Below are 21686 nucleotides of genomic sequence, written 5' to 3' on the forward strand. Positions count from 1 at the left end.
TAAACCATGTAAAAAAAAAAAACACCTACCTTGGATAAGTGAGACTATTCAGTCACTAATGAAACAGAGGGACCATGCCTTTAAAATGGCTCTTAAAAATAAACTGGTCCATGAGAGACGTTGTTATACTACACTGAGAAATAAGGTTTTAAAAGAGCTCAGGCAGGCAAAAGCAACATTTTTTATTAATGCAATTCGTGAAGCCAGGGGAAATATCAAAGAAATCTGGCAGAATTTTAAAAAATTGACAGGGAAACCAAATGCCATTAGTAGACCAATCGAAATTAATATAGAGGGAAATTGAACTCATGATTCGAGTAAAGTGGCAGCCGCATTTAATTGTTATTTTATTAATTCTACAAAAACTCTATCTCAGAATTTTTCTGGATCAAATTACTCTCTCACCCCTTTAAACAAAGATGCTCCCACTTTAATCTTCAGAGAAGTGACAGACTCTAAAGTAAATATGATTATCTCTTCTCTTAATGGTTCAAGGGCTAAAGATATATATGGGATGGATACAGTATTTATTAAAACCCACAAGGAGGCACTTACCCTTTCTATATCAAAAATTGTAAATTGGTCAGACAAAAATCAGACATGCTGCCATAATCTGGATTAATGTACTTTGTCTTTACTTGTAGTCTGTGCGCTTATGCTCCTTGTCTGTCCATGGTGCTTTTGTCTGTGTTTAAATGCTCATGTATTTAAATGTGCTATATGTTACACATTTTTATTTTATGTCTGTGTGCTGCTTTATCAATTGCTTCCATGCGTATGTGTTGTGTTTTAACTAACACTTGTGTTGTTTTATTTGTTATGCTTATGTGTTCTTGTGTCTATGTTTTTGTGCTGCATTTTCCTGTATGCTTTTTAATGTTTTCTTAAATGTCATCAACCTGCCAGGGACTGCAGATGAAAATTAGCCTGCATGGCTAAATCTGGCACATTTACATGTGTGACTTTGTTGCTCTTGTCAATTAATGTGTGTTGTCCCTTTTTAATAAAGAAATCTAAAAAAAAATCTAAAAATTCTTAGCTCAAAATATTGGCAATGTTCTGGTACTGAAACATTTAGTTAATTGCAAGTTCGACAGAATGCAGGGGTTTGGGAGCATTTTTATGGACTGATGCCTTTACCATATCTTATACAAAAAAGATGTGCAAAATGATTCATAATAGATCATTTATTGACAATTTAAAGTAAGAAAAACTACATTGGCTATAAAGATAAGGACTACCAGCCTGTTACACCAAAGCCTGAAATCTTGATTTGACAAATCAAATAGCCAATCACAGTTCAGGATTTTGGGGTTGCACCAGGGGTGGCCAATCACATTTCAAGGGGGGCCTGGCAACCTCTCTTTTTTTATAGAAATACATTGAGACAGGTTCCAATAACGTCTGAATTTAAGATTCACATGGCAGTGTAGCCAACATGGGAGTGTAGCCCAGTACATACATTCATACAGTAGATACATCCCCCAGTCCGGGTGAAAGGTCCTGCCCTGACTGGCCCATCAGACAAGTGACTACCATCCAAATTAGACTTTCATGCATTTTCTACTACCTCAGTGTAAGCAGTTTGTAGCTGTAATTATTGCATTAGATTCATGGGTTTACATTATGTTACGTTGAAAGGTGTGTCTGATATGGAACGATAATGGACTCAACAGAGCTTCATATTTGGAATGAGAGGATGCCACCACAACTCTGTAAAGGGTTTTCACATTTGTCTTTTTGATCAAAGACACACAGGCAAATCAAACTGTTTAAATAAGCATATAGTTGACTTTATTTATCTTTTGAGACACAATAAAAAATTACAGCTTTAATGTTTTAATAAATTAAATGATCTACATGGATGGACTTGTGCTGAAGCGCTCTAGTGGTACTGCCTGCCCAGGGAGGACACCACCACGGCCAGGAACTTCTGGAGAGCTGCCTGCACTTCACCAGTGAAGTCACTACCCATCTGACCGGCTACCACAACAGTCAGACAGTCAGACAGGAGCTGCAAGACAAGAAACATGAGATCAGTGATAGATATCATTTCCAGCTTCATTTTTGCCAAGTAAGCCTTACCTTGAAATTGTCTGGGTCCACGCGCAGTTTCTCGGAGTGCAGCACGCTCAGTTCTGCATAGGTGTCCTTGATGTTGTCCATGTTCTTCACAGCCCGGTCCAAACCGTGCAGGACAACTTTTCCATGAGCTGCAACCATTGGGTTCCCAGCGATAGCGGCGGCATTGTAGAGGTTTCCAAATCCGCCGAAATATCTCTGAGTCCAGGGGTAGACCACCAGACACCTGAGAAAACATGTCAAAGGATGTATATGTAAAAAAAAAAAAATATATATATATATCTATGCATGCACAACGTACTTCCATTAATGTTAAGGAAACACATAAGATGGTAAACCTGCAAAGAGCTGCAGGTCCAACGAACTCGTAGTCCAACTTGGAGAAGATGTCCTGGATGGTGGCGCGCTCAAAATCTGTCCATTCAACCATGATGGCCTGCTTGGCAACACAAGTCTATACGTCCGTCAGTACCCGATGCCACTTTTAAATCACCTCTTCTTCTCCTCCTCCCCAAGATATTCAATTGGACGGAAAGGGGAAGTGGGTTGACCAAGAATTGCTCTGCAGATTTACAAAGTTTACGCGAAAAGGACATATCTGCACTGCCAAGATTGTGCTCAGAGGTGGGGAAATAGTCCGCTTTGGTTGTGTAAGCACAACCTGCTGTGTTTGATCGTTAATCAAGAATTTGCTTGAGTAGGCTACCAGCCAAAGGAAAACCTCAGTCGGAAGGACAGAAGGGGGAAAAAACAAGATACAATTTAGCCTACATTTCAAATACATATCCCACACTAAAAAATCGAATCACTTCCGAATGGCTGCTTTTCTGATTCATCCCTAATTGCAATATAGCAAGAAGCCTATCAGACGATCATTCCCATCAGTATAAAGACTAGTCATGAGGTGTTTAAATTCGTTTTTTGAAGTGATTCTGATTGACCTGTAGTTGACCATGTATTGATAATCCCCCTTTATATTGTAAATAATGATTACATACTCCTGACACAATGGCACGTTTGAAATAAAAAAAAAGACAAGAAAAACGTGAATTTATAGGCCTATGTTTTATCCCAATATCAAGACATCGACATCGTGATTAGACTCCGTAGGCAGCTGCGAACACCTGCAACATGTTCGTCTCTGCAGGACCTCGGACAGCTCCCTACGCTTTTATACGCTTCTTTTAGAATCGCAGTAATTTTGTACCGACCAATGTATTCGGCCTATAGATCATTTGTTTTAACCGAAAATGGGTTTATAGCCTCAGCAATAGACTAACACTGATGCCACTGTCATGAAGCTGTTGATGTTGAATACAAACTTACAACAAAAATATTAATAGGCTGAAATTAGTAAAAAAAAAAACATTTTTTAAACAACCTTTAATGTTAGTCTTAACAGTTAATATGAACAGTTCCATATTTTAAATGAAGTATAGGTTAATTCTTAATAAAGAAAAATGATCTTCCTTGAAATTACATTTACAATTATAAACAATCAGTTTGATTTCACTGGCGTAATTCGATGTTTCACCTGAGAGTTTGAGAATTAGGCTACATTATTTGCGAAGGGAAATATTTCTTGCGGATATCCCGGGTTGCTTGGAATTAGGTTTTATGTGTAGACTATGGCTGCGGTCCTCAGTAACAATAAATGAAATGCAGTATCATCAGGGTGAAACATTGAGAAACAGCTACCAGTACACATCGAGTGTCAGCCTTATTTGGTCCATTCAGTTTATTTACTTGACTAAAGCCTCTCACTTAAACAGCCTTATGACTGAAAAGTTAACTGAAACTTTGTTGAAAAGCCTTATTCTTTTGTAATTAATCTATTGTTATAGACCCATAGGCTACTGAACCAACCCAAAAAACTATTTTTTAAAAGCACACTAGCTATACCTCCACGGAAAAACGCTATAACTCTTAGAATTCCCCCTTATTCTTTTTCATGCATATTTTACATGTTTATAAACATTATCTTTAAGGTCATTTTATAGGTAAAAGACAACACTTCACTTGTAAAAACACTTATAGAACAAAACTCAAATACATTGATGGTTTCTGAGCGACGGTAGGCTATTTATTTTGCAATTAAACCCTTGCATGCATGAATGATAAAATCAGGTAGCCAGATTTAAAAAAAAAACAAAAAAAAAACATTTGGCTACTTCTTAGGACATGCAAAGGGACATTCGTTTTTTATTTTATTTAATATTCATAATCCTGGAGAAGTTACAAAGGCGCCCACTGGAGCGGACATCATGCGACGCTACAATTCAAAACAATACTTTTATTCATTTGTTTTTTAGTGCATAATTAAAATAACAGATTTGTTTCCCTTTCAAAGACACATTTTCAGTTGTCACATGTCCAGTGGGGTTGGAAAAAAAACCATTTAAATTCGATGGATGATCATCTTTGAGTTTTGGAGTTTTCCTGTTTAATACAATATAGTCAAATCAACTTTATTTATATAGCACATTTATAACAGCCGAGGCAGACCAAAGTGCTGTATAGTAAATCAGGCAAAATACATTGCATCCAAAACATCATTAAAAACACGTAAAAACACAAATTAAATAAATAACTATAAATATAAAAACATGCTTGATGAGCTCAAACTACCTGCATATTTTTACCTGGAGGCTGACAGAACAGCACGCAGCAGACATTTAATGAGGAAAAATAACTGTTATAATCACAGTTATTTTCAGTATCAGCTGAAGTCTCAGTATTAGCCTAATATTAATTGTCATTGAAATGTAGCCAGCAATGCATGATGTCCAACTTAGTGGACAGCTGATCAACCATGTATTTTACCTAAACTAAAATACTATCAATACTACTTGATGTTTTTACCTAAACTAAAATACTATCAATACTACTTGATGTTTAAAAAATAAATAAACTGAAAGGCTCCTTTATAATAACAGGATTTGCAAGACATTCCTGAACCGTGACATTTGTGTCTTTCGTCAGCCTTCTTGATTTGGAAGACATTTTTGGTACACTTACAACTGCTGGCCAATGAATGACAAACTGGGCTGACCTGCTGAAGTCCACCGGAGTGGCTGATGTTGAAATCATGCATCAAAACCCGTGCATTTAGCAGAAAACAGCACTGAAGTGACCAGTGTGCGTGAAAAAGTTATTTTGCCCCAAAAATTCAAATTTAACTCACATTAAAAAAAAAAAATTACATAGCAAACCAAACTGCATGTTTTGTGTTTAGGCTGTTTGCAGCAGCGTGCACATTGGTAATTTTTTAATTAATTTTACCGTCTACATAATTTTGTTTTCGACACTCCTTTAGGCGATATGATTTCCTAGTTGTAGCATGGGTTGCTTTCATAGGTTGTTTACATTTGTAACCCATAGTTTGAAGTCAATTCAAAGGTGTCGATCCAGGCGGAACCATATCCCGGCTTCTTTGTTCCTGTCGACTATTCTTCGAAGTGACACACAAGCCCTGCCAGTGCGACTGTTGTTGTTGTTGTTGTACAGAGAAGTGTATGGACAGGCCTCCGAATTATAACGAATACGACTTTCATGAGATGAAAACGAGGGTTTTGTGTGGCACATGTTGAAACCTGGTGTTACAAGCTGACGTTGATTGGTTGGTCTTACGCTACGTCACCGATTTGCGACTGGCTAACGTGAAGCTAGCTAGGATGCTAACATGATGTTTAACCCAACAGCCGGGTTGCCAGATGACCGAAAATCAATGTACAGCCAAACACAGCAAAGTGTGTACAAAACTGGTGATAAAACCAGCCCGATTAGTGTCATACTGGTGAGCTCTGGCAGCAGGGGGAATAAACTCCTTTTCAGATACCCTTTTCAAAGAGTGTCTGAGTGTCCGTCAGCTCTTACAGGTAGGCATTGATTTTACAATAACAAAGAAACTGTCTGCGCAGGCTAGATATACAGTTTATCAGCAGTCAGCACAAACAGAATAGAATATACATGCTTGCATTATCACACAGTTTCTGAAACCTGTTAACCACCTTGAAACATTTAAAAACTGAGGTGTCTTTGAGGAGGGTCACTGCTGTCCCCTGTTCCTCTTTTTTTAAAAACAGTTTTCCTCTTCCTTGAAGGATATCTGAAGTTGTAATTTTCTCACAGTATGTGTTGATAACTCGTATGTAAAAGGGATTAAGTTACAACCAGCTTATTGAGAAAGTCACTCCAGGAAAATACAAGAGCGCAGTGTGCTATGGTTGTATATTTGTATTTATATTGTGTATTTTAACATAGAGCCGCTTAGATGTGTTCCTCATTCCTCTCTATTTAGGCTACATTCATAACACTAGAAAACTGGACTGCTTAAGAACAACAATGTTAAAAGACCCTCACTGATATGCAGACCCTTAACAACAACACACTATATCAATCAATCAATCAATCAATCAATCAATCAATTTTTATTTGTATAGCGTCAACTCATAACAAGTGTTATCTCGAGACACTTTACAAAAAGCAGGTAAAATACCTTACTCATTGACTGTTAACATTACAAAAGAGCAGGTAAAAAGACCTTACTCTTTGTCTGTTAACATTACAAAAGAGCAGGTAAAAGACCTTACTTATTGCTATGTTACAAAGTGCCGGCCTATCCATCATGAGCACTTTAGCAAAGCAGCGAAAGTTACAGTGGTAAGAAAAAAATATGGCTTCATAACTCAACAGGAGACACATGGAGATCACGAAACACCCCTGCAATACATTTATACTTGTTACATTTATTGGATTGGTATTGAAACATGTTTGTATTAATTGTGTCTTGTTGCTTTTGGCATTCCTTTTATAATGACGTCAATAATGTGAATGATCTTTTCTGTCCACAAGCAAAACAACGGAGTCCTTATGCACTGAACACCAACGGGGAGGGTCTTGAAGATCAGGATGGTGATTCAAGGTATTTTTTTGTCCTTCATTTTGTGTATCTGGGTATAAAGATGAAAAAAAAAACATTTTAATATTCTACCAAGCCAAAAAAAAAAGAAACCTCTTATGTCAAATGTCTCTCTTCTTGTGAGGTACAGATAGAAAAGTGGGCACTGTGGGTTGTTTTCTTTTTTGCTTGTGATTTTATGCAATGTTAACCATATCAGACTTTTTTTTCCTGAGTGTTGGAACAAGTAGCTGTCACTAATAGAAAGTGGTAATATTACAAGCAGTTCATGATTTAACAACAGCCTAAGTGACTAAAAAGGAGGGATGAATTGCTGAAAGAGTGACAGCGCTGTATGCTGACGCAGCAGATTATCATTACACCATGTGAACATGGTTACCATTTAAGAGGATTACACTAAGGGACATCTGTTGTTTAAGATATAAACTAACTGACTTTGCAACAATGGGAGGACTACAAATGCTAAAGCTAGTAAACATGCATCATATAAAAATGTAAACGCAAGAAACCGTTTCAGCTCAGACGGTTCCCTCAGAGTTTTTCCCCCTTAGCCATTCATGAGTAATCAGAACTGAGTGTATTTAATGAATACCAGCAAAATATGCCAAACCACTTGAACGTCTCCTGTTTGCACATTCAAATATCATAAGGGAGCCCTTCACCGCTGCTGGTTGTATTGAATAGCATGTAGTTTTCATCATGCTGCAGCTTAATTGATGGTAATAGTGGTCAGTGATTCGTGGATTGAAATACCTTTGGTCACGGCTATAAAATAGAAATCAGCAACAAGTGATTATTTTAGTTTGTAATCAAAGCAAAGTTATTCTTTTGCACGGTTTAATTCTCCCCTCACTCCACTTCAAATCTCTTGTAAAATACTCATTACTTTAAAAAATACAATGAAAGCTACTGGCAGCCTTGTTGCAACACTGACAGAGCTTTTTCATTTCACTAAATGACTTAATTTTCTTTTCCAATTGAAATGTTAAGCTCACAATGGGAGTCCGTTATTTAAGTAGACTATTCAAAATAAGTACAGATATACAGTAGACGGTAGTTTTCACAACTATAATGTACTGACATTTCAACATAGTGCATCAGTATTTTACAGGACACAACCAGCTATCACAGTCAATACAGTAAGTAGGGCTGCTCCGTTATGGTGAAAGTCCTGATCACCGTTATTCTGGCTGATATTGAGATCATGATGACTCATCAAATTTACAACATCTGCACCACGTGCTGTTATCAAACTGAAACACTCCTAACACTTGAACATGTTGAACACTGAAACACAAGCAACAAATGAAAAGAAACAAGTGAACAAAAATGTGAATGTATAAAAAAAGATAATATGTAGAAACTCCTCAGAAAAAGTTTGGAAACATTATTTCGGTCAATTATTTCACCCCTTTAATAATACTAATTGGTGTTGTATTATATATCGTTGGAAAGCCTGATTAGTCACCTTTTTAACGAGGTATAACTTGTAAGGATCGTCAATTCGTGGAATGAGCAACACAGCTAAACATGTGCCAAAATTGGTGGTTGTTATATATATATATGCACATTGTATTTTTTATATATCTATAACAACCACCAATTTAAACATTAACCACACATGACAAAACCTTTGGACAAAGCAAGCACATCCCAGCATGCAGTGCATTAATGGTTTAATCTCCGTCACCTTGTCGTGGGAATTAAAAATCGTACTTGAATTTGATTAGTTGCCCAGCTCTAGCAGAAAGCGTAAGGTATCATCACGAAATCTCACTTTAATGGCAGACACATTTTTCTACTGTAAAAGTGCTTTTCTTTCTTTTTTTGAGTACACAATACAGTAAGTGGTATACGAGTTATTTTTTTATCTTAATGTACAAACTGCAGCAGTTCCTGAGTATCCTTACGTCATCTTTTTATATGCACTATGGGTAATGTGTCCACGTTAACTCATCTAAGATGGTAGCTGTTCTGCATGATAAAATGAAGGAGGATCCTGTGATGTGCTTGAATGAACATGCAGACCAGCTCTTTCATATCACAGTATCACATGTTTGTTTTGGGTGCTTTGTTTTTAATGTCCATTTTATGCATTCAGCCCAACTGTGTGTTGCATTTTCCCTTTTGTTTGCTTTTTTTTTTCTTCTTTTTGATGGCCCCATTCCCATTTCAGAGAACAATCTCCACTAACTGACGAACAGTTGGTAGCAGGGTAAGACCAAATCATCTTCAACCACCTTTCCTTCGCTTAGATCACCCCTGTCTTTTTTTTTACTCCCTTCTCTCCTTTTTTTTTGTGTCCCCTACGGATCCCCAACCCTGATCTCAGTCCAATCCTTGTAAATGAGCAGTTCTTAGATCTAGTGAATCGGTGCCTTGGTTAATTCTTGATGTCAGTTTTGCTTTCCTTCTGCACTTGTTTGCCTTTTTAAAAGAAATCCTTTAGTTTACAACTGAAATCAAATCTCTGATTTTATTACCATTAGCACTTAGTCGTAGCATTGGAAACCAATTGAAGTGACGATAAAGTCAATGGACAACACCTTCTGTTCACGTTGTGTTGGTGGGTAAGTCTAAAGTGTGTTTAATTCTCTTCTGGAATTTAACGTCTTGATTTGGATCCCTTTTGATTGCAGCATGAGTTACTTAAGACAAACCAGCATGAGTCTTTCACACTCTTCATTCATACAGCGACTTCACTGCTTCTGTAAGGAGGCCTCTTCTTCTTTCCTCCTCTCCAGTAGCCACACAAGCGCTTGTATTTGATACTCTCAGTGTTGAATTATATTCCAGGCAGATGCATCTAATTAACGCAACCCCTCTCATAGACAGGAATGTGACGAATCAAAACGCACAGAGCTAATTTGAACTTTCCTAATTGTCCCAGCTGTGTCTGTGCTGGGCCCTCTCATCCCCCCCCTGCACACTTCTTTCTTCCTTCTTTTCTTCTTCTGTTTTTACTGAGTCCGCTCTTCCTTCCCTAAAGGTTCTCTGACATCATACTGGCCACCATCCTGGCCACCAAATCTGATATTTGCGGGAAGAAGTTTGAACTGAAGATAGACAATGTTCGATTTGTGGGTCACCCGACTCTTCTTCAGCATCCTTCCATCACTCAGGTACGATCCACCAACACAAGTAAAAGCTCTCAGAACTTTAACGAAGATTATTTTCAATAAGAGCAAAGATTTTCTTTAGATTGATCCCATTTTTCCCCGTTTTTATTAGCAGCTACAGACATTTGCAGTATATCAAGTTTGCCTGAGTTATATTATTATTATTGTTATTATTAGTAGTAGTAGTAAAAGTAGTGGTCGCTATAGTAATAATAAAAGTGTTGCGTTTCAACATGATCTGATACAGCAAGTGTTTTCTGACATCGACTGTTTCTCCTGTTTTCACCAAAGCCTGCTGATAGGAAATTGGTCAATATTAGCTCGGACTACAAATGTACTACAAACAGAAACCAAAGCACTTCCCATGCTGACAATTCAGACACCTGTGTCCAGATTCTACAATTCTATGTAGAATCTGTAATACAGATGAACATATCAGTGACTGAACAGAAACAAGATTGTTTTCAGGTTTAAAACGCAGAGTATGTAAAATCGGCCGGCAGGGGACTCTCAATCAAAACAATAACAAGAGATGACGTTGAGGCTAGCGGGGAATCATGGGAGTTCTCTCTGCTCCATATTTAGATATTTGAATGTAAACATTGTCATTGAATTCTAAATACTAAAGCTGATTCATAGTAAAACTATTGCTCCTCAGAGCGCCCACTAGCCGAGTGGTTATGTCGTGCGCTCCGTGTAAAGAGGTTACAGTCCTAATCGCAGAAGCTGTGGGTTTGAATCCGACCTCTGTCCTTTGCTGCATGTCAGCCCCCTCTCTCTCTCCTCCCAACATTTCCGGTCTCTCTTCAGCTGTCCTATCCAGTAAAGACAAGATAAACTATTGCTCCTTGATGTAAAACATGGAGGTCCAGCTTGAATTGACTTCTGGAATGAAACAGAAAGTCATAACATTGTTATGTTGAATGTTGTATAATTACAGTTTTTGTGTTTTTATTTTATTTTATATGTCTAAAGTGAAATTTTGTTTTTGTGTCTGTGCAGGTTTCAAAGACAGATCCTTCACCCAAGAGAGAAATGCCAACCATGATCTTGTTCAATGTGGTGTTTGCTCTGAGGGTATGGAAAGCTTTTTGTTGTTGGGTTGTTTGTGCTTGTACCATTTGAATATGATGAATCTGACTCCTTTATTTGAAATAATGGCACAATTGAGTCGGCTGCCTGTGGGGCGGGGCACGTGCATTTTTTGTTTTCTACTAATGGAGGGGATGTTTGTGTGTGATAATATTTTAGTATACTCTCTATCTGTGATAGCACGGGAACTCTGAGGGAGGAGCGACTCTAAACTGCTTAATCATGCTGCCCAGCTAGGCGAGCATGGCCCTGCCCATGCTGAGTCACTGTACCCAGTAAGTCCCAGCACAGCTGAGATGGGATGAAATAGAGCTCGATCTTGTTTGGGTTATCGGCCTAGCAGCTGAATCTCCATCAAAATAACAGTGGTGTGTGGTTATTGGTTATCTGGGAGTCAGGTGTATTTTTAAAAAGTAAGAGTTCAATCATCATTTTGAGATTTATTGCGTTCTCTTTGTGTACTTACATTCAAACGTTTCATTCACTCATTCATACTCAAATCTTTTCATGTAGCTTGTCCAGCTTTATTTACCTTCCTGAGGAGAGAAAAACATTTGACACAATTGTCAGTAAAGTTGGATTATCTGTCAGTATTTGTTTGTTCACTCAGTCGATTCACCTCAACGTAATATTTGAAAAACAAAAAAAGAAAGACATCTTGTGTAAAACAAATGTATTTACAAAGACAAATAACAATAAACAAAACAAACAAAAAAGAATAATACCAGAGAAACAAACAAACTCTTATTTAGCATACAGAACAGCTTTTAGACGAGATTTAAACACGGGCAATGTGAGTGCCAGCCTAACCTGTGGGGGCAACTGGTTCCACAGTTTAGGGGCTACAACTGAGAATGCCCAGTCTCCCCTATGCTTCAGCCTAGCGTTAGGTGCAACCAGAAGTGACTGATGCAGCAGACCTCAAGTGATATGCTCTCGCTTGCGTGTTCCTGTAAGGAGCCTAGCAGCAGCATTTTGAACTAGCTGCAGACGAGACAAGGAGGCCTGGCTAACACAAACACAAAGACCAAGACATACCCGAGACCAGAGGGCTCCGAGGCCGAGACAATTAAGGATTGAGACCGAGTCAAGACCAAGACCAAGGCAGGGCGAGACAGAGACATCTTCTAATCACTGTAATGACGTGGGAAAAATAGCCTCTGAGTGGTGGTCTTGATTTAAAATCCTGAGTCCGCCCAGTCTGAGGCTGAGTAAAAATGATTTCTATTCCGAGACGAGACCGAGACCTTCAAAAAGTGGTCTCAAGACCGGACTTGAGACCAAGAATGATTTTGAGTACTACAACAATAATCTTAAATACTAAAAGAACATGCTTTATATATTTGACAGGTAACAGTTCACAGGACGGTAAAGTTTGAAAGTCTGAAAGTTTACTGAGCTAAAAGTGAAAGCAGTGTTGTAAATGCAGTGGCATATTTGTTGTTCTCATTATTTTTGGGTTTTTCCATATTACATCAGACTATTAGTGATGTCATCTGTGTTGATTTTAATGTCATGTTTGTATGAGTGGACCCGAGGAAAAAAATGCTACTATGCCAGTGGCTAAAGATAAATAAAAGATAAGCACTTCATTTAATGTGTGTTTCTTTACAGGCAAATGCTGATCCATCCGTCATCAACTGCATGCACAATTTGTCCCGCCGCATCGCGATAGCTCTGCAGCACGAGGAGCGGCGCTGCCAGTACCTGACCAGAGAAGCCAAACTGATGCTGGCAGTCCAGGATGAAATCACCACCATGACTGAGAGTGAGATACACACTTGAAACACATCGCTGTTGATGACCACAAAGTACAGCTTTGCCAGTCTATTAAAAAAAAAGGGACAAATCACAAAACAGTTTGGTTTGTAATTCCCACATCGTTGTTGAATTCATGAGATTGAATGATACATATGAATGTATTTTCTGTTTTCTGATCTACGCAGATGGAAGCCCCCAATCCCCATTTAGACAAATCCTTCCCAAATGTAAGCTGGCCAGAGACCTGAAAGAAGCTTATGACAGGTGTGTGATCTTTTCCTCTTTTTGTTACCATTCAAAATTTAGATTGTTCAGACGGATGACTCTAATGATTTTGTTTTTATGCAGCCTTTGTACAACTGGCGTGGTGCGACTGCACATAAACAACTGGCTGGAGGTGAGCTTCTGTTTACCACACAAGATCCACGTGATAGGTGGCACTTATATCCCCCCAGAGGCCTTAGAGCACAGCCTTAAGGCTATAAGGTGGGTCCTTGCTTCTTTTTGTTTTTTTGGTCTTGTACTGAATTTTTTTTTAATTGATTAGCCTTCTAAGAGCTACTTGTGTACAGTGAAAATGTTTTCCTCTTCTGGCAACACCCCTATCAGCACCTGTTGACTGTGATAATGAAAAAAGGCCTCTTGCAGCTTATAAGGGATACTTGGCACGTTTCTAAAAGCATGAACACAAGTACAGAGCGTTATTACAGAGAAAGTTTTTTTCTAATGCAATATTTCGACCGATTTTCTGATGTTACATCCGAACTGTCTTATTTTTATGCTGACTGCAGATTTAGAGTATCCTAAATTGCACGAACACTTAATTGGCCACGCTGCAGTGCTTAGTCCTACACACGGTCACATTTGTCTGACTCAACAAGCCTGACAAGAAGTCTCAGATTCTTGAAACTAACTGAAATTTCCCCTAACAGCTTCTTATCTTAAATGAGGTATGTCTTTAACAGCTGATTAGGGCCTGAATATTTCGAAAGTTTCAGTGCTGACTCGCTATGTAAAGCAAGTTACCCTCAAGTTACCATGGGTGTTTTCTGTGGGCCATACTGCCACCTATAGATACTTCAGAGTACTGACATCAGAGCTGTTATCAATGTCTCCCTCATTTCTACCTCTGAGGGTTAAATGCAACTAGTTTAATTGCACATGGGTTGTTTTGTTTTGTTTCAAAGCCTGGTAATAAATCCTAAGCTCTTCTTTTGAGGATGCAGTCTTGATCTCTCTGGAGCAAACAGTTTCATAATGTTGTTTTTTTTTCTCCATTCCCTAAGACCTTATCATGCCCTGCTGCTACTGGAAAGTGAGAAGGCACTGCTGAGCCAGCTTCCCGTGGACTGCTCGCCTGCGATGGTGCGCCTCATCAAAACGTGCTCAGCAGTAAAAAACCTGCAGCAGCTCGCTCAGGATGCTGACCTGGCCTTACTGCAGGTACAGAGCTGTCACACTGCCTGCATCCCCGCTGCATTTAAGGACACCAGAGTCTTGATTAACAAAAAAAAAAAAAAAAAATTGTTGATGGTGTCTTACTGCCATCTAGTGGGGGGAAATGGTCATTCAAAGCAGATCCGAGACGGTACAAATCTGAGCTGTACATTTTTTTGCCCCCACTCTTTAAGTGTTGGCTTTTAATTGCAGCACTCTTTGTGGTGTGATTTGTCTTTTTTCACATTTTTTATACTAATTACAGAACATTTTCACCCCCAGATCTTTCAAATTGCAGCTCACTTGGTTTACTGGGGCAAAGCGATCATCATCTACCCTCTGTGTGAGAACAACGTCTACATGCTGTCTCCTCATGCCAACATCTCCCTGTGAGTGTTCATGATGTGAAGGAAGCCATCTTGGGCTGTACTCTGCCCTACAAAGGCAAAAGGCAGTAACTTTTCGAAAATGAGTTTTTGTCATTTTTGGAACATTACAGATGTGCTTTATCATGTGGACAAATATCTTGAGTCAATTGTGCTGTTCTTTTGAGAAAATAGTAGGTTGTATTTGCCTTAACTTCCAAAAGCCCTCGAGAAACCAAGACAGAGTCCAGTAACTTCACTCATCAGGGTCTTTGCCTTTGAACTGCAGCATTCAGGAATGTTCAAACTGAGTTAAGGTAAAGACAGACCTTTGTTTTGCTGCAGATCAAAGTGAAGTTACTGTTTCACTGCAGTGGAGTTAAGGTGTTATGCCTTTGTTTTAATATCTGTCATCAAGCACTTAATTGTGCCATGATCACTAGAGTTCATGTATATGTTATCATTATTATCATATACTGATTTAATATAGTGATCAGCAACCAAGGGAGCTAACAAATGGAAGTTACTGCCTTTTGCCTTGGCATGACCCCGTATTATTGTACAGGCAATGCAACGGCAGAGTACCTTAACTTCCAAATAAGGGTCAAAGGTCATGTTTAAGCTCAAGATTTTTATGTACATTAATAACCTCATTAAAAAGACAAAGAATTGCCACATTTCCAATATTCTGCCTGCAACTCATTTGGCTGGACAACAAAAAGACTTTAAAGTCATTTTTCTCAGTTCTACACTCTGGTGAGTTAAGGTCTTTTGCCTTTGTAGGGCAGTACTGACTAAGGACTGATAATGCTGCACTTCACAGTTTTACTGTTGCCTTGTAAACAAAAGTCTTCATAACATCTTAATAGTTTTAAGATGAAGATTTCCAAAGCCTGTGTCAATGTAAGAAACGAAAAAAAAAATCTGTGTCCCAGAGTCATATGTGGCATCTCTTTATGGACAGATACTCACCGTTGGCGGAGCAGTTTTCCCTGCAGTTTCCTGGCCATGATCTGCCCACCATGTTAGCCAAGTTCTCTCTGCCTGTCTCACTGGCCGAGTTCAGAAACCCCCTGGAAGCTCCCGCACAGGAGGTAGGTTTATTTTAAAAGTACAAATACACAAATATGACCTTCCACCTCCACAGTTGAACACATAGACACACTACACAGAAAAGTACCTTAAACAAGCTAGTAAGTAGTATTAACTACTAAAGTACATAAGAACCTTATAAAACGTGCAAAAACTATAGTTATGTACGGCGGTGAAAAAGTCCATCGTGTTTTCACGATGTGTTCCTCCCAGTGTTGGTGAAAGAATAATTTTTTTACGCTCACAGAAATGAACAAACGAGCCCCATCAATGAATTGTTTGCTTTTGAAACCTTCATATTTAACTTAAACTGACTTTAGAACTACAGTTAGGAAAAGCATACAGTATTAAAGGTGACTTTTCCTGCTGAATCCCTAGCATACACCCGACTACTAATGTAAATTTAGATACTGTCTAGTAAGAGCAAGAACCATCTGGTGTTCTTCCACGACCCATCTTGTTTTGGCAGAGCTGCTAGAGTGATGGTGATGAATTATAAATGGCAGAGGGACATCAGCTCCAGCTCCTGCAGCCTCCATTTTTTATGAGAACAAGATCAAGGCGATGGCTGTTACTCTATTTTGATTCTGACTGGTACCCAGAAACCCATTTAAAGCGTTTCTGCTGTTTGCCCTGGTTGGACATACCGGTAAGCATGTTTAGTTTGACGTGTTTGTCCTGTGCTCAGCTGAGATGCAGTTTGCTGCTGTGCTCCTGACCAGGCCCAGCTGATTCAGATGGTGGTGTGGATGCTCCAGCGGCGCCTGCTGATCCAGCTGCACACGTACGTCTGCTTATTGGTTCCGCCCAGCGAGGACGAGCCAGGGTTGAGGGATGAAGACCCACCACTTGCCACCAGAGTCGGAGGCCGCAGTCTTAGTACTCCGAGCGCTCTCAGCTTCGGCTCCCCGAGTAAGTCCTCTCTCCGCTCTCTCTTGTGCCAAGCTTTTAGACGTGTAACAGGGTCAAGACAGCCTATGATGCTCTGTCTGCTTCCTGTGTACAGCCAGCAGTGATGACATGACCCTCACCAGTCCTAGCATGGACAACTCCAGTGCAGAGTTACTGCCCGGTGGGGACTCTCCACTAAACAAGAGGATGACAGAAACGCTGCTAGCAAGTCTGTCCGAGCATGAGAGGCAGGTGATCCTGAACATTCCTGCTGCACAAAATCAAGAGGATCTGCGGATGTTTGCCAGGTAATAAATCAGACCTATTACAGACTTCTTGTGCATTAACTGTAGTTTTTGTCATTTAATGTCTTTCAGTTCAGTCCAACTATCTGCCTTTAGTGAGATTGTAAAAATGAAGACAGTCTTTATGAGAAATGTAGGGCTAAATTGGCGGTTTTTTGTTTTTTTTAATTTTATATACTTTATTGACCCCTGAGGGGAATTCTGGTTTTACACTCTGTTATTGAGAGACATGCCCCGAATCACACACATGCACAAACAGGACTTATGGAATAGAAACTTGAACCGGCGACCCTCAGGTTCCCAACCCAAGTCCGTACGGACTGAGCTACTGCCGCCCACTGAGACTCTGACTCTGACCGACAGCTACCAACCAAACAACCAGAACCCGACAGAAAACCATACAAGATACAATCACCACTGCATCATTTCTTAAAGGCCATTTTTGTATGCTTAATGCGGGGAAAAACATGTAAAAAACAATAGAGGGGAGACGAAAAATGTTCTTCATACTTTAAGGAAAAAAAAAAAAACTGATATTTCTCTGCTCTCGTTTGCTTTTTTCTTGTTTGCATTAGGCTTTTATAATTCACCACAAATTCATTCCACTTTCTAACAAACCTCATATTGATATTGTGCAATCTGCCACAAATTGAAAACAAGATTTTTATAAGACCCGTCTCTCTCAGTCATTTCAAATGAACTTTCATGGTTGCTTATGTCATGTAGCCTGAAGGCGCCTTAACAGCAATGCTGAATTTTGGTGATAAATTATGTTACAAATCACTGTTAATGCCTTGTCTCTGAGGAAATACATCTGCATTCATTTGGAGAGTGGCCTTATTAAAATAGTTTTTATTGAATGTCAGGAAACTGTAATAGAAAATGGAGAATCAAGATTGATTTGCCAGCTTTCAGTTCAGCGCACACTGAAAATAGGAAATGTTTAGAAAGTTAACCAATGCACAGAGGCGCTGCTTGTCAACAGGCAGGGCAGGCAACTGCTTGGGGACCCAGACCACTTAGGGGCCCCAAAGGGCGGAAAATCTCTAAACCACGGCAGTAGCTCAGAATACGCAAATTTTGCAATGACAGTGGGAAACCTCCCTAGTGGGGCCCCATCTGACAGCACTCCCTCTCATTGCCCTGCTTAGCATGTCATGTATTACTCTTGTGAAAACTAAAGGTCTTCAATGAAAATCACTGGAAGAGGAAGAGCACCTTGACAATGTTTGAAATAATAGTTTTTGGAGGGGCCCCTTGATCATTTTTTGCCAAGGGCCCCAGCAGACTCTAGAACCACCACTGCCAGTGCAGGAGTCACTGCTCAGTGCTACCTGCTGCACAGAATGAAAAATGTCTGCAGATCTACACGTACTGTGTCATGGTTGATTTGAACTAATCTTGTGTAATCTCTCTGTTATGTTGACTTCTTCCAGGCTGCTTCACTATTTCCGAGGTCATCACCACCTGGAAGAGATTATGTACAATGAGAACATGAGGCGCTCGCAGCTCAAGACACTGTTTGACAAGTTCCGCAGTGTCCTCGTGGTGACCAACCACGAGGATCCCATTATTTCAATCTTTCAGTCCCCCATGGAGTAGTGCCACAGCGAGAGGGATGGTACCAGCCCTCACCCACAGGAATGATGACAGTTAATAGCCTGCTGTTCTCACAGCTAAGTGCTGTTCGTCAACAACGCTCTTTTAAAATAAAGTGACACAGTAATTACATTTATGTGTGCAGATTTACACAATGAAGAAATAGCTTTTCTTTTATCAGCCTTTTTTTTGTTTACAATATTAAATTATTTTGTACATAACAAAAAAAAAAACGCCTCAGTTGTTTATTAAACTTGAAGAAATTGTGTTTAATTTCCGACTTCCTGTCCCAGATGTGTCCGATCGTCTGTACTGACCAGAGGGGCACACTTGAGTAATGATTATTCCAGACGTCCAACTGCCTCTCCTCAGGAATCCCAAAGGTGGGGGAGAGAAAGACAGCGAGAAAGGCAAGACTCTAAACATCAGACACAGGCTGCTTTTCCTTTGAGAGAAAGAGAGATCTTTCCAAACATCTGTGGAACCACTGAGAGGAGAAATTCAGATTGTTAGACATAAACAAAAAAAAAGAATTATGAGTGACTAAAAGTACATTTCAGAACTTTTTTTTTATTAAACCTTATAAATTAAGTTTCAATCTACCTTATTAAAGTTCTGATCCGTAACTTTTCATTAAACTTTGAGTCATTGCCAATAAATATTATGGAAGCATTTTGAAACTTATTCATTTCACATGTTGGATAGACAACATACATTTTTTTCATACTGGCTTAGTAAAAGGGAACAGATGGCTGAATGGTCTGATGACTATTCCTGTTAAGTCCTTTTGACATTGTGCTGTCCTGTGTCAGACTGCACATCGGAGGGCCCCAAATTGTTCATCACTTTACCAGACAGAGACTGTCTTTCTGCCTCTTTGTTCGCCACGCTTACACAGGGATGGCCACGGAGATAAAAGCGCCAAGGCTTCTTGGCCCACTCCCCGTGGGACTCGATTCCGACACGTGGTGCTGATACTACATCATGGTTTGCTTTTGGATCGCTGTTTGGGTCCCTCTCCAGCCACACCTCTGGGTCTGTGGCTAGGTCTCGACGGTCAAAGCAGCGGGGTATATTGAGAGCCTGGCACAGCTTAGACGGCCCATTGCAGAGCTCTTTGTCCTTCAGTTGTCGGGCTCCCTCTTTGCGTCTGGCTGCCCTCAGTTGCCTCATGACTGGGTGACCGTGCAGGGGCTCGAGGGAGCGCAGCAACACGGCGGCACCCTCTCCTGAGAAAAAAACGGCACACAATATGCATCAGTCAGTGAGGCTCCAATCTGTCTCCTTCCTTTTGCCCTTCACCCACTGATGATTGAAAAGTCCCTTGTAAAATTATATTTCATATAACACACTTGTTAGAATTCACATCGACCTCAAAGGACCTTTAAAAGTGATCTGTTACCATGCAGCAGAAAAAAGGGCTTATCATAAGGAACACCTGTGGCTCTACCTTCACTGGACACGTTCATACAGAGGTAGATGCCATAGATCGGATACACATAGATGGTGCCGGGCTTCATGAACATAGCAGTGTTCCTCTCAGTGCGTTTGCCTCCTGCAGAGTGGGAGGCTTTGTCCTCTCCTCCAAGGTACGCCTCAGTCTCCACTATCCTTCCTCGCAGCTCAGAGCCATCTGCACACAGTCGCACCAACACCTGCAGGGACAAGGAACAAGACAGATTTTGTTTCAGTCTGTTGGCCGATATAATGAATTCATGAAACAAAAACCTTTTCTATGAGAGTAAACTTAATGGCTTTTTGGTTTTGAACTGCTGATGGTAGATTTAAAAAAATTAAGCTATGATCATAGGCTCTCAAAACCTGCATTTGCTGTCATTTTTAAGACCACAAAAACTGTATTTTTCTGTATAAAATTGCACTTTTAGTTGAAATTAGAGTTGTTAGATTATATAGCATAGTGTTTGGACTTTACAAGCCCATGTAGCGTATAGTGAGGTGTTTCAGTAAAGGGTTAAAGAGGCGGAATAGACAGGTCACTTCAACCCTGCACGAAACACAAAGTTTGCAAGTCAGTGGTTGTAACATACTGTATGTCCCCTACAGAATCCTTACAAATTGGGTGAAAGATGTAGGTGTGATATTACCTTGCCGAGGAACTCTTTAGCCAAACTGATGCACGGTTGTTGGAAAAAATCCTCCCCCAGTCTGGACTGCAGATCATTGTTGTTGGTGGTAAAATAATGGCTTCGTCCTACCACAGCACTTTCATGCTTAGTCTGCTTCTCTGGCGTCAAATCCGTCTGGTGTGTATGTTCGTCTAAAATGTGTTCAGGTGCGACTGCTGCTTCTGTCCATACTACCTTCTTTCTTTTTCTCTCAGACATAATATATACAGCTAGGTCTGAAAATGTAAAAACACACCACCGACAACAACGGCACTGTCCATATGTCAGCAGCGCTTTTTATATAATTAAATGCATAAATGACTTAGAAGTTCAATGCGAATGCTACTATACAGGAAGTAGGATGTTGTTTTGTATCTCTTAAAGGGACCGTGCAGCTTTTTTTGCCTGACGTAAAAGAACGTATTGTTTTAATGATTTACGATGCTACATTTCCATGTCACTCACGTGTCATACTTGCTTTTTTTAAAATTCAAATGCACGACTTTGCAGTGTACGTTTTCCTCCTGCCAAACACAACAGCCTCACTCTGCTTTGTAGGTTCAAACCACCCAAACACTGACCTTTTCCTGCTGATGGCTTATCATTTCAGGTCTGCTCTAATAAGTTAAAAATAGAGATGTCGTGCTCGTGCTCGTGCTCATGTCTGTGCCCAGGAAGTTGATGGCGCCAGTTTGGCCCCAGGCAATGAACTGTGGGTCCACTTGGCTTTCTGGAAGACAAACTGTGTGCGATGATGACAACAACATTATCAGAAGAGCCTACAAGTTTGCTGCTGTGCTGTGTGGGTCAAAAAAAAATATTCTGAAGCTAATGACTGCATGAACTAAAAACAAAAATAAGACATATTTGCTAAATGAATGCACAGATGATGCATT

At 39.8% G+C, this 21686-nt stretch overlaps 3 protein-coding genes and 1 long non-coding RNA gene across 6 annotated transcripts; 1 reads left to right on the top strand and 3 right to left on the bottom strand.

The window, feature by feature from the left end:
- Window positions 1-1771: 1771 nt before the first annotated feature.
- LOC132954505 (hemoglobin subunit beta-2-like) lies at window positions 1772-2580 on the bottom strand. Its single transcript, XM_061027062.1, has 3 exons — window positions 2421-2580; window positions 2086-2308; window positions 1772-2014 (listed from the first exon to the last, which is right to left on the bottom strand). Exons 1-3 carry the CDS (start codon window positions 2510-2512, stop codon window positions 1886-1888), a joined length of 444 nt encoding a protein of 147 aa, XP_060883045.1. The 5' UTR covers window positions 2513-2580; the 3' UTR covers window positions 1772-1885.
- A 2955-nt stretch (window positions 2581-5535) lies between these two features.
- nprl3 (NPR3-like, GATOR1 complex subunit) lies at window positions 5536-18897 on the top strand. 2 transcript variants are annotated; one of them, XM_061065329.1, is made up of 14 exons: window positions 5536-5960; window positions 6937-7006; window positions 9180-9218; window positions 9993-10125; window positions 11125-11199; window positions 12829-12982; window positions 13161-13239; window positions 13324-13461; window positions 14262-14418; window positions 14695-14801; window positions 15742-15871; window positions 16592-16781; window positions 16876-17068; window positions 18502-18897. In XM_061065329.1, exons 1-14 carry the CDS (start codon window positions 5765-5767, stop codon window positions 18665-18667), a joined length of 1827 nt encoding a protein of 608 aa, XP_060921312.1. In that variant the 5' UTR covers window positions 5536-5764; the 3' UTR covers window positions 18668-18897. The 2 variants fall into 2 exon arrangements, with proteins under 2 accessions (XP_060921312.1, XP_060921313.1); XM_061065330.1 differs by lacking the exon at window positions 9180-9218 and having other exon boundaries at window positions 5537-5960.
- On the bottom strand, window positions 14886-15215 carry LOC132954085 (uncharacterized). The gene is made up of 2 exons (XR_009665711.1): window positions 15107-15215; window positions 14886-15053 (listed from the first exon to the last, which is right to left on the bottom strand). It is a non-coding gene; the product is annotated as an uncharacterized LOC132954085 (long non-coding RNA).
- mpg (N-methylpurine DNA glycosylase) lies at window positions 18896-21137 on the bottom strand. Of its 2 annotated transcripts, XR_009677015.1 has the most exons (4): window positions 20770-21137; window positions 20115-20319; window positions 19379-19893; window positions 18896-19151 (listed from the first exon to the last, which is right to left on the bottom strand). XR_009677015.1 is itself a non-coding variant. In XM_061065332.1 (3 exons), exons 1-3 carry the CDS (start codon window positions 21007-21009, stop codon window positions 19442-19444), a joined length of 897 nt encoding a protein of 298 aa, XP_060921315.1. In that variant the 5' UTR covers window positions 21010-21137; the 3' UTR covers window positions 18896-19441. The 2 variants fall into 2 exon arrangements, 1 of the variants encoding a protein (XP_060921315.1); XM_061065332.1 differs by having other exon boundaries at window positions 18896-19893.
- Window positions 21138-21686: the final 549 nt, after the last annotated feature.

The sequence above is a fragment of the Labrus mixtus genome, chromosome 20 (assembly GCF_963584025.1).
Source record: "Labrus mixtus chromosome 20, fLabMix1.1, whole genome shotgun sequence".
NCBI lineage: Eukaryota > Metazoa > Chordata > Actinopteri > Labriformes > Labridae > Labrus > Labrus mixtus.